The sequence below is a fragment of the Perognathus longimembris genome, chromosome 20 (assembly GCF_023159225.1).
Source record: "Perognathus longimembris pacificus isolate PPM17 chromosome 20, ASM2315922v1, whole genome shotgun sequence".
In the NCBI taxonomy this organism is placed as follows: Eukaryota; Metazoa; Chordata; class Mammalia; order Rodentia; family Heteromyidae; genus Perognathus; species Perognathus longimembris.
The window spans coordinates 38,058,161-38,069,938 of record NC_063180.1 but is presented as its reverse complement, the minus strand read 5'-3'; the positions used below and the strand labels follow the sequence as shown (position 1 = coordinate 38,069,938).

The following is an 11,778-nucleotide window of genomic DNA, read 5'->3' as shown; positions in this document are numbered from 1 at the left end:
AATTCCTGCTCTGCGCCTCCATGCACGCTGTCAGCAAAACAACCTACGAGGGCTTAGTGGGGCACCGGAGGCTCCCGCCCGCAAACCTAGCTACCTAGGAGGCCAACATCAGGATGGCGGTTCAAAGCCAACCCAGGCAGACTCTTAGCTCCAGTCAACCACCAGATAAGGAAGTGGAAGTGTGGCTCAAGGGTTAGAGCCCCAGCATCGGGCAGAAGTCTAGTGAGAGTGTAAGGGCTTCAGGTGTAAGAGCAAGCTTCCCAAAGTGACCCGATAAGGGATGGCAGCCATCTGTGCTTCCAGCACCCCACGCCACACGGGATCCTTAAAGCCACCTTCCCGCCCAGGCTCTGCAGGGCTCGGCTGGCTGACGGCTCAGTATCAGCGGTCAGCCTGTGGATCGGCCGGGCCCCATGGCCTCAGGTATAATAGGGACCGGCCAGGTAGCCGGCTGGGCCCGTCAGGTCGATTCCAAGAACGGCGCCCGGCCTTTGGAATCTGCTCACTTGTAATTTACTACATCACATCTGTCGAGTGCAAAAGCAAACAGAGGACTCCTGAGACTCGGGGAGGAGCGAGAGTCCGCGCAAGGGAGGGCCGCACCTGCCCATTTTCAGTAGCCTTGGCATCCTCCTGGGGCTATGGCGACCTTGGGCGAGCCTAAGGCCACACTTTTCAGCCTGTGGCATCCCCCCACCTGGACCCGGGCTGCCTTCCCACTGGGTCCAGATTTATCCAGGCTCACGCCTGTCATCCCAGCGATGTAGCAGCTATCAGTAGCACTGTGGCTCAAGCGATAGAGTGCCAGCCTTGAGGGGAAAAGCCAAGTGAGAGTGCAAGGCCCCGAGTACAAGTTCCATTACTGGGCCAAAAAGAAGCAAGATGCCCTAGATTTCCACATGAGAGTCCCGTGGCAGCTGTGCAGAAGCCTGCTCTGACCAGCCACTCAAAGATGGCACAACTGGGCAGGTGCCAAGGGCTCACATCTGTCAGCCTAACTGATGCCCGGGAGGCTGAGATCTCAAGATCCCAGTTTGAAGCCAGCCGAGGCAGGAAAGTCCGTGGGACGCTTATCTCCCAACTACCTGCCCCAAAAAGGCAGAAGTAGCAGAGCGCTAGCCTTGAGCAGAAAGGCTCAGGGACAGTGCCCAGGCCCAAATCAAGGCCCAGGACACACACACACACACACACACACACACACACACACATACACATACACACTCTCTCTCTCTCAAATCAGCCAGGGTATCAACAGGAAATCCAGTGCACTGAAACTGGCTGAGGTGCAGTTTTAACAAAGGAGCTTTGTGCCCCCAAGTAGGCAGAGTTGGGGTGTGGGACCATTCTGAGGGAGCAAGCCATTAATGCATGCAGGCATGAGGAGGGTCACATGACTGACACCTCAGTACACTCAGGATGCATCACTTGCAGTGATCTGAAAAGCAAGGTTTGAAGCCAACTGGGACAGATAAGGACCAGCAAAAAGCTGGGAGCAACGGTGTAGCTCAAGCAGTAGAAACGAGTGTAAAAAGGCCAAGCAAGAGCATAAACCCTGGTACTGACACCAACAATTCTCTCTGTTCAAATAACTGCGGAGGCTTCTGCCCCTTGACTAGACACAGATACCCCCAGGGAAGTTTGGGGGTGAGTCTGCACTCTGAGATCCTGGGGTTCGAGGACACAGGAATGAGGCAGGGGTGAGTTGGCCTGGAAAATGTTAAGTATTTCTAGTTTAACAGATGTTAAATGGTCAGTACGAGGGCTTGAACACTGGGCCTTTGAGCTTATCCTCAAAGCTGGCTGTCTACTATTTGAGCCATACCTCCTCTTCCAGCTTTTTGCTGGTTCCTTGGAATTTGTCTGCCCAGGCTGGCTTCAAACCCTCACTCTCAGATCTTGTCTCCTGCAGCAGGGCCTGCCAAACCCTCTCCCAAGGGAACGCTGAGCCTTGAGGTCCCAGACACCAGCCAGCCGCTCCCACCCAGTACAATAAACTGACATTCATTGGGAGATATTGGTTCATTCGTCACAGAAGAGAAGATAGCCAAAGCTCGCTCGGAGATACCACTGTGGGAGTATGCTTGAGTAGGCACTAATTCAAAAATGGCTGTTTATTTTTAACTGTAGAATGATGAGTCCAAGATGAAAGGAAACCTCACTGAGCAGGACTTGCCACCAGAGGGCGCCATTGTCTCAAAGGTCTACGAAGTGCCTCGCCTTCACCCCTTCATGTTCAGTAGACACTCTAAGGAAAGAACATTTTGGTAAATTCCTTTTTTCTCTTTTTCCTCTTCTCTTTTTTTTCCTTGGCTTTCTTTTTTGTGTGTGCTGGTCCTGGACTTAAACTAGGGCCTGGACTCTGTCCCTGAGATTTTAGGCTCAAGGCTAATGCTTTACCAGCTGAACCCCCCTCCCTCCCTCCCTCCCTCTCCCTCTCTCTCATGAACTTTTTCCACCCATCCCTCCCCTCCCCATCCCTTTCCGCACTCTTCTTCATTTTGGAGGATATACATTGGCTTCTTGACCACCACCCCCCACACACACACACTTCGTCACCCTACTTGTTTTTAGTACCCACTTCTTGTGACCTCTTTTCCTTTGGACTCTCAACCGCGAAGTGTACCCTCACACCCTTCTTAGTTTAAATTTCTCCACAGACGTTCATTGCATGGTGGAACAACAGCCCTCTCATCGCCTATAATAAGTATCGTGAGCATCCTCTTGGACTGTGGAGGTGCTTGGTGATGAGAGAGACACTCGTGAAATCCATTGGTGGTGGAGAGAGCGACTGTGTTCTCAGTCTTGCCTTGCACCCTTGGGTTTGTGAGCCTGAAGTGGCTGAGCTCTTCGCAGTTTGAGTTTTCTTTTCCCCCAGGCAGCATGATCCTTTCCTAGCTCTAGGGCAAAACAAAGAGAGTTGGAAGTCCCCACCTGCAGTTTCTCCACAGGCTGCCAACTGTGGCTAGCCTCGGGGGTTCATGCTTTTGGGGGTTCAGATGTTGAGGAGGGGCAGCCCTCCTGTGCACGGAGTCTTTGTGCAATCTGTCCAGCTGTTAAGACTCTGACCCTGCTGTAAAGATCACTGGCATGTCTTGGCAAGGGATGGGAAAGGCAAAATTCTTCACAACACCAGGGTCAAGTCTTCAACACAAAGGTAAAGCGAGCTGCCCTTGGCGCTTCGAGCAAGGTTATCTCCCAAAGCACATTTGGGCCATTGTTCAAGACGGCCTGTGCCAGCGGCAGCCCGAGTTTGTTCAAGTTGGTAAGACGATAGGACATCCACACAGCGGGCAGTAAGGTGGGATTTCATGTGTCTCTGTTTTGCTTACAGACCTTTGTGAGGAATACTCAAACCAAGCCCAGCATGATGCCCTGGAGAATATTCTAGATGGTCATGTTGAATCTGCTGGTATCTACAAGCAGAATCATGAGGCATTTTGCATTTCCCTTTTCCAGCCTGTCTCAGCAAATAAAGGCAATATTGAGAGTCATTAGTAAGGGGATAAGGGCATCGCTTGCCAACCGAAAAGCCCCCTCAAGTGCGATGGAGCCAGGTGCTGGTGGCTCATGTTATAATCTCAGCCACTCAGAGGCTAAGATCGGAGGATTGTGATTCAAAGCTAGCCCAGACAGGGAAGTCCATGGAACACCTATCTCCAACTAACAAGCAAAAAGCCAGACATGGAGCTATGGCTAAAGTGGTAGAGTGCCAGCCTTGAGCAAAAACAAAAGAAAAGAAAAGAAATTCAATATTCACATGAGGCCCCAAGTATCTACACAAAGGAGAAAACAGATGCCAAATGTAATCGGGTTAGTGGAGGGTCCATGAAGGTAATGGTGGTAAATATTAGTGAAGTGGTGGTTCTAATTCTTTGCAAGGAGTGAACACAAGCTTCTGAAAAGTTGGGTTATTAGAACTTCTCAGTATTCAGTGTTTCTTTATAGAAGAAGTATTTCTGAAACTTGAAAAAAAGTAATTATCCTCTTCCCCCCCAAGGATTCCTGTAGAGGCCTGAGTTCAGACTGAATGTCTTTAAAGAAACCCTCTCAGGGAACTCACAAGGTTGTTTGAGGCTGGGTGCCAACAGACAATTGAGCTATTTACCAAAGGTTTCTAAGAAACTGCAACAAATTATACGAAATGTTATACTGGTAACAGACATTCTATGTATTAGCAGCAGCAAAAAAAAAGCTGTAATGCATGTGGGAACAGAGTTGTAATTTGTGAGAAAATGTTCTGCCAGGTAGGTAGAGATGAATTTTAATTACCTGTCATAGATAATTATACTCATGAAAACAGAAGGGAAATGGATGTTCTAGCATTTTTCGAACAAATTTCTAAGTAACAGGCTTGAACGACTACTAAGGGGGAAACTTGAACTTGATCCAGTAGAAAGATGAATTCAAAAAACAAGGAACCTGTCAGACCTTGAGGCCCTGGGCTTGGCCAAGTGGGACTCAAACCCCCTCCTGGGCTCCTGGGCTTGGGATGGGGGCATCCAGGGCCTGCATAGACGAAATTCATGGTTTGACTTGCTGGTGCCAAATAGCCCCGACTATGATTAACCCCATCTCTCTTTTGGTGATGATATTCAATACCTTCTTCAGTTCTATAAAGAGAGTTACTAGTATAGTGAATCAGGACCCTGGTAGTATTAAAAACGCTTTCCTTAGCTTACTTGGGAGTAAATACCTATAGTCTAAGAAAACTTCCCACCTTTAAAAATAAATGAATGAAGCCAGGAGCTGGTGGCTCATACCTGTACTCCTAGCTACTCAAGAGGCTGAGATCTGAGGATCATGTTTCAAAGCCGTCAGGAAAGTCTGTGAGACTCCTATCTCCGGTTACCCTCCAAAAACTGGACGTGGAGCTGTGGCTCAAGTGATAAATTGCTAGTCTTGAGCAGAAAAAAACCAAGAGAGTTCAAGGTCTTAAGTTCAAGCCCCAACTGTGCTGGCATTAAAATACATACATACATACATACATACATACATACATGCATGCATACACCAACACATATAGCCCACATTCATAATCCCAGCTACTTAAGAGGCTAAGATAGGAAGATTTTGGTCAGAGGTCATCTCTGGTAAAAAGCTGAGAAAAAAAACCCTAAAATGACTAGGGGAGTGCCTGAAGGGATAAAGCACTTGGCTAGCAAGCTTGAGGCCCTGAGTTCAATTGACAAAAATGCAGTTTTGTGAATGGGGACTTTCTGGCCACTAGGGGGCACCCCACAGAGCCAGGCAGATGAGACCATTGGTGTAGATCCTGGGAACCTAGGACAAGATACTCAACATTCTCCCAGGATTATTCCCATCACAGCTTTTCATGCTTTTCTCTGAATCTTAGTTTAGAAGAGGATATCAGACCAGAAAGTATTGAGTAGGGTGCTTGCCTTGTATATATGAAGCCCTGGGTTCGATTCCTCAGTGCCACATAAGCAGAAGTGGCACTGTGGCTCAAGTGGTAGTGCTAGCCTTGAGCAAAAAGAAGCCAGGGACAGTGCTTAGGCCCTGAGTTCTTGTGGGGCTGTTGCTACACTTGGGGGGACTCTGGTGACTCCGCATTTGTGGTTCATGATCTTACTGGAAATCTCTTTCGATGATTTCTGAGCCTGTTGCATGTTCTGTATTTTACCCAGGAATGCTGTTGGAATCCTGTATTCACTGCATAACGAATATTTTATTTTTAGATGTTGATCATCTCTTAGGGAGGGAGACTGTGGGGAAGGTGGGCCATAAACTATTTCTGAAATAAATCACAAGCGTCAAAGAAAGTGGTAATATCCAAAGAATAAACAAGAGCCACCACTATTCAGTGGCAGACAAGTCCGTGTCTCCCACAGCTCGGTATTTTAAAACTGTAATATTTCGGTCATTCCGTCCTATTAATAACGAAGAGAGAGCTAAGGATTGCCCTAAGTGTGCTTACTTTCTGTCCCTAAGGTGTGGGTTCATTTACTTAAAGTAATAACCTCTGAGGCCCAGACAAATGCTTTTCTCTTAAACAGTTTCATTAGAAAACACCGCGACTGCCAAGTGCTGAGGCCTCATACCTGCACGCCTACCTATCTGGAGGCTGAGAGCTGAGGACTGAGGTTTGAGGCCAGCTCTGGCAGAAAACTTCGGCGAGACGCTTTATTTCCACTTAACCAGTAAAAGGATGGAAATAGCTCAAGTGGTAAAGTGAGCAAAAGAGCTAAGCAAGAGCACAAGGACCTGAGTTTTCAGGTACTGGCAAAAGGAGGGAGGGAGAAAAGGGAGGGAGGGAGGGAGAGAGAGAGCCCACCCAACACAGTGGAGCATGGTGGTTCCTCCAATACCCCCTCCCCCCCAGCCCTGGGGAAGCAGAAGCGGGCGGAAGGGTGGTGTGATGGCAGCCTGGGTGGTCCAGGTGCTACCAGCAGCTATCTATCTGCCCGCCTTGCACCTGAACCACCCGGGGAGACCCCACCGCCCAGCAGCCCTTCAGAGTCCACTGAGCGCTCGCACCGGGCGGGAAGCCTGCACCTCCAGTACGGCTTGCTTTCCCTTCGACGGCCCCGGGGCGTCGCGTTTGCCAGCGGCCTCCCCACACACCTTCCTCATTGATTTGGCTCGGCGTCGAGGGGCAGGGAGCAAGGACACTGGGTGCACAGTTCACGCTCCGGGCCTGCACGTATACCCTCCACCACGCGCCGCTCCGGCCCCCCAGGACGGGCGGGAAGAAAGCTACAGTGTGGACATCGGCCCGACTGCAGGGAAGGGCGAGCCGTGGGGTTTATCCGAGGACAGGCTGGGCGGGAGGAACGTGCGGTTCGTGGAGAATCTGGGGACCAAGAAGCCCCTGCTGCGGAGCTCCAGGGATGCGCGCGGTGCCCGCGGCAGACGTGGCCCGCCCTAGCACGGGGCGTGGCCTCGGGCCGGGGGTGTGTCTCCGGGTGAGCGGGCGTGGTCGTCCGGGACGGGGCGTGGTCTCGGGAGGCAGGGGCGTGACTTCAACGAAAGGGGCGGGCTTTTGGTGGATGGGCGTGGTCTCCGCTGCCGGGGGGGCGTGGCCGCAGATAACGGGCCCTCTGGGCGGGCGTCGGTCCTGGCCGGCGGCTCCCGGGCCGACGCGTCCCCACACCCCCTCCGCGGGACCTCAGACCTCGCCAGGCGGGCGGGTGGCTTTTTTTTTTTTTTTTTTGGTCAAACTTTGGCCGCGTGAACCGCCCCCCATTCACTTTTGCGCCAATCACGTTGCGCGGACGGATCCCGAGAGGGGCCACGACTTGCCGCCGCCGCCGGGCCCGCTTCAAAACGCGCTGTGCGTGACGTGAGGGGCTCCGGTGGCAATGGCGAGCTAAGCCGGAGGATGTGCGGCGGCGGCGGCGCCGGTCACGGAGAAGACAGGGGCGGGAACGGCACGGGCTTAGCCGAGACACTCGAGCCGCGAGGGGCCGCAGCCCGAGGTCGGCGGGCTCCGCGGTCGCCGTCGCCCGGGCCTCGCTCCCCCGCGCGCGGGCGGGAGGAGCCGCCGCGTCGCCCCCGAGCCGCAGCCGGCGCGCGCCGGGCATGGTCCCGTCTTAAAGGCGCAGGCCGCGGCGGCGGGGGTGGGCGCGCGGAACAAAGCGCCGGCGCGGGGCCTGCGTGCGGCTCGGGGGCGACGCGATGGGCGCGGCGGGCCCGCGGCGGCCGCGGCGCTGCCCGGGCCGGGCCTGGCGGCGCTAGGTCGGGCTGGCCTCCGCGGGCGGGGGCGGCGGCGGCGGCGGGCTGAGGGCGCGGGGGGCCGGCGGCGCGGCGGCGGCGGCGGCGGCGGCCCGGCGGGCGGAGGGGCGCGGGCATGGCCGCGCGCGGCCGGCGCGCCTGGCTCAGCATGCTGCTCGGGCTGGTGGTGGGCTTCGTGCTGGCCTCGCGGCTCGTGCTGCCCCGCGCCTCCGAGCTGAAGCGGGTGGGCCCGCGGCGCCGGGCCAGTCTGGAGGGCTGCCGGCCGGGCCCGGGGGCGGCGGGGGCCGCCGCAGCCCAGGCCGGCGGGGCGCGCGGCGAGGCGCGCGGGGCGCAGCTCTGGTCCCACGGCTCGGCTCCGGATGGCGGTCAGCGCGACCGGAACTTTCTCTTCGTGGGAGTCATGACGGCTCAGAAATACCTGCAGACCCGCGCCGTGGCGGCCTACAGGTGAGCCCTTCGGCCCCGGCAACCGCCGCATCCCGGCATCCCGGCATCCCGGCCGGCGGCCCTTCCCGTTCTCTTAGGGGCTCCTAAGATCAGCCTCCCAAACCCGCGGCTCCCGGGCTTCCGGAGGATCGGGGAGCTCCCCCCGCCCCAGCACCCGAGGTCAGAGAAACGATGGTGGGCTCATCTCCCAAGGGCAAGACTCAGGGGTCAAAGAGACTAAGCTGCTCCTCTTCCCAGGAGGGGTCCCCCCATCCCGACCTTGTGCAAAGCACTTCGGATCTCCATGCCTAAGCTTTCTCCTTTGTTAAAAAAGGGTCTCCCTCTTAAGGTGAACCCCTGATCGTGTTGGCAGTGAGGGTTATAACTGATTCCCCAGAGTGGGCATTCGATCCTTGCAAAGGTAAGAAAGACTTCCTGTGAATTAATTCAGCTAGAGCCCTTCCGTCGTGTCCTCTCGCATTCGGAGGGGGCCCGTCCTGTGCGCCCTTGGCCACATCCGTCCTGTTAAGTCGAGGGAGAACCCTGAGGTAAGGCAAAGTGAAGGGTTCCATGACGCTTGCTCCCCCGAATTCGAATTCCCAGTTCTCTGTGTCCGTTACAGCGCTGACTGCATGCTACCCCGTCGCTGTATGTAAGTTGGCCAAGTGAGTCATGAAAGTGGCTGCAGTCATGTCCCGGATTAACAAAGGGATTAGCCCAAGTAGGGTTTCAGATGATTTGGAAATGGCAGGCATGGTTAGAAGTCTCGTTTGCACCGAAGCCAATCTGAATCTGCAAGGGGTGTAGACTCAGTAAAGCCACTTGGTGGAAACTTTATGCCGGAGGTACAGAACCGCTTACTATATGGGTAAACAAACTTGTGCCAGGCATGGCTTCAGAGCCCTCATGCTCTGGGAATTAACTTTTTCGAGCAGTCAGAGCAAGACTGAAGTAGTTGCTGTTGGTACTTAATGTATAACCAGCACTTTTAAAATGTCCAGTCTGGGGCTATGCTTTCAGGCACTGCAAGTTGTGTGGGGACAAAGATGTGCCAGATGTCTTCTTCCTTTAAGGAAAGCAGTAAGGCTGGACGAGGCAAAAGGGCAGTGGAGAAAAAAAAAAAGGCTTTGAATGGTTCTGTCCCCAGGCCTGCATATTTCCTTTAGGTTTTACCTAAATCGAGAGCAGTTGTTCTGCCAGGATGGGTCCCAAGTGGCTGGAAAGCTTAGGATGAAGATAGCAGAAATATATGTTGATACAGTGACTTGGGAATAAACAGATCAGGGTTGCCTTCCAGGTACACCCTCATTTCCCTGGGACTTTAGGCTCTTTGTCCAGAGACTTACCCACATCAAAAATGGAGGATGAGAGCCGTGGTGGGTGCACACCTGTAATCCCAGCACACCTGTCATCCCAGCACTCGGGAGCCTGAGGGGGAAGAGCTTGAGTCTGAGGACAGCTGGAGCTACTTAGAGAGAACCTGCCTCAGAAAACACAAAAGCTCACCATTAAATTACTTAGTTTATGGTTTTGAAAGTAAATCTGCATGGCTTCAGTTGGGTGACAGGCCATGCGGAATTACTATTAGTAAAGTAATTTGCTCAAATAGGTTATGTGAGTCCTTATCCCCCATCCAACAAATACATTTTCATGATCACAGAATCAATGCTCTAGGGATCCCCAGAAAGTGGGCAGTGCTTACTGGTTTGTAATTGGCTGTAACTTCCCAAAGGCATTTTTTGAGAGTTCGTTAAGTGTCTGACTTGTGGTCTCCCTTCCACATCTGCTACTTGCCTTTTTTTTTTTTTAATGTTAAGATTTTATCTCATTGTTTATTTTCTTCTAGGCAGTTGGGGAAAGTAGAGACAGTCTGTCTTTTTGCCTTCTGTCCAGGTTCTCCTCTCTCGGTGACACCTCTGCCTTCTGAGAAAGGAGCCTGCTCGCAGCCAGGGCTGCCCCCCTCCAGCCTCTGCCCTCCCTCACTTTTATCTCTCTCATTTCTAGAGCCTGTGCTGAAGCCTGGGGGTGGGGGTGGGGGGCTGTCCCTGCTGGCTCAGCCCCCCTCCCTCTCAACCAGTCAACCCTGTGTTTAGATTGGCTGGAAGAGATGGCTCAAGACAATTTTAGCCTAAAGGAACTTTCAGCAAAGGCCTGAATTGGGATGGAGGTTATAGGGTGTAACTTATGATTACAGTTTTGCTGTTCTTTGCAGCCTGGGCCAAGAGTCCGCACTGAGCTGTTCAAGTGGAAATTCCATGTACAGTTTTGTAGGAAAATAGGCTTCAGTCTTGAAGGTGGAATCCTTGTTTGGAACTGGGTGTGCTCTTTTTTTTTTTTTTTTACAATTTTCCTCCAAAGCTTTTTTTTTTCCCCCTTTGGCAGTACTGGGATTTGAACTCGGGGCCTTACACTTGCTAGGCAGGTGGCTCTGCCACTTGAGTTTTTTGTCTTCCATATTTTTCAGAATAGGATGTTGTGCTGTGATCTTCCTGTTTATGCTTCCTGTGTAGCCGGAATAACAAACATGTGCCACCACAACCAACTTTAAAAAAAAAAAATTGGTTGAGGTTTGTGAACTCTCAGGTTGGCTTCAGTGTGTGATTCTCTCAATCTTGGCCTCCCAAGTAGTTAGCTCCCTCCCTCCCTTCCTCCCTCCCTCCCTCGTTCCCTCCCTCTCCTTTCACTACTGTTTGACTATGGATGGAGATGCCAGCACCTTTAATAAAGTATGATAAGGTATTGAAAATATTAGATTTAGATCCAGGGACTAGGAGCTGGCAATCTCTTCCGTCCAAGTACTGACATCCAGAAGGAGCTAGAAAGCCCTTTGGAAGAGCCAGGAACATGTGCCCTAGCCTGCTGCGGTAATGACAGAGCCCCTCTGTCCTTGCGCCGACCTGCCTTGCCCTTGAAGTGGGGATGGGGCCCTGGCGAGATGGCAGACAGTGACAGCTGATAGCAGACAAGCAGCAGATTTCTTGAAGCAGGCAAAACACAGCTCTCAAAGTGTGGCTGGTCAGAAAGCAGCCGGACTAACTTCGCGGGAGCCTATTGGTTGGGCTGTCCAGAGCAGTCTTGATTTTAGATGCACTTCAGACTCATCATCCTTCTATCAAGAAAATGCTTGTGTGACCTTTTTGGGTCCAGACTCTTGAGTGTTGGGACACAGCAGGACAGATCCATGCTTATTGTAGGACAAGGGGCAGATACTAAATGAGGGCTCAGTGAGTGGTGGGCACTGAGGAGAAAGCATAGCGGCCAGGGTGGGCAGAGATACCTTCTCTTAGACGGTTGGAGCAAGGAGCTGGCGTGGGACTGTTGTAAGTGAATGAGAAAGAACCCTCCATGGCTCATGCAGCAAAGGGAGGAAGGGAGCTGGGGATCTGCAGCTAAACACAGAAAGTAGTTTGTTCGCTAGGTAATTTCACTGTAAGATACTATGGCTTTTCTGAAGTGATCTATTATGCCAGTTAGCAGGTTGTGAGAACCTGCCATGAATTGCTAATAATTCATATTTTATTTATATTTTTGTGTTTTTTTCTTGGATATACAGAAGTTAGATGTTAAAATAGTCTTGTTTAACTTTATCTTTCTGATTTTAGATCCACCACCTTAAATCTGGAAACTTGAGAGACTTTTAATGCCTAGAGAGATTTTTGA

General features: G+C 52.4%; 1 protein-coding gene across 1 annotated transcript in view; it reads left to right on the top strand.

Annotated features, from left to right (window-relative positions):
- The first annotated feature begins 7,794 nt into the window (after window positions 1–7,794).
- Chsy1 (chondroitin sulfate synthase 1) overlaps window positions 7,795–11,778 on the top strand; it is a 44,796-nt gene continuing 40,812 nt past the window's right edge. The window contains exon 1 of the mRNA XM_048368784.1: window positions 7,795–8,139. Within this exon, the coding sequence (XP_048224741.1) occupies window positions 7,808–8,139 (332 nt within the window). The 5' untranslated portion in view covers window positions 7,795–7,807. The remainder of the gene's footprint in view (window positions 8,140–11,778) is intronic.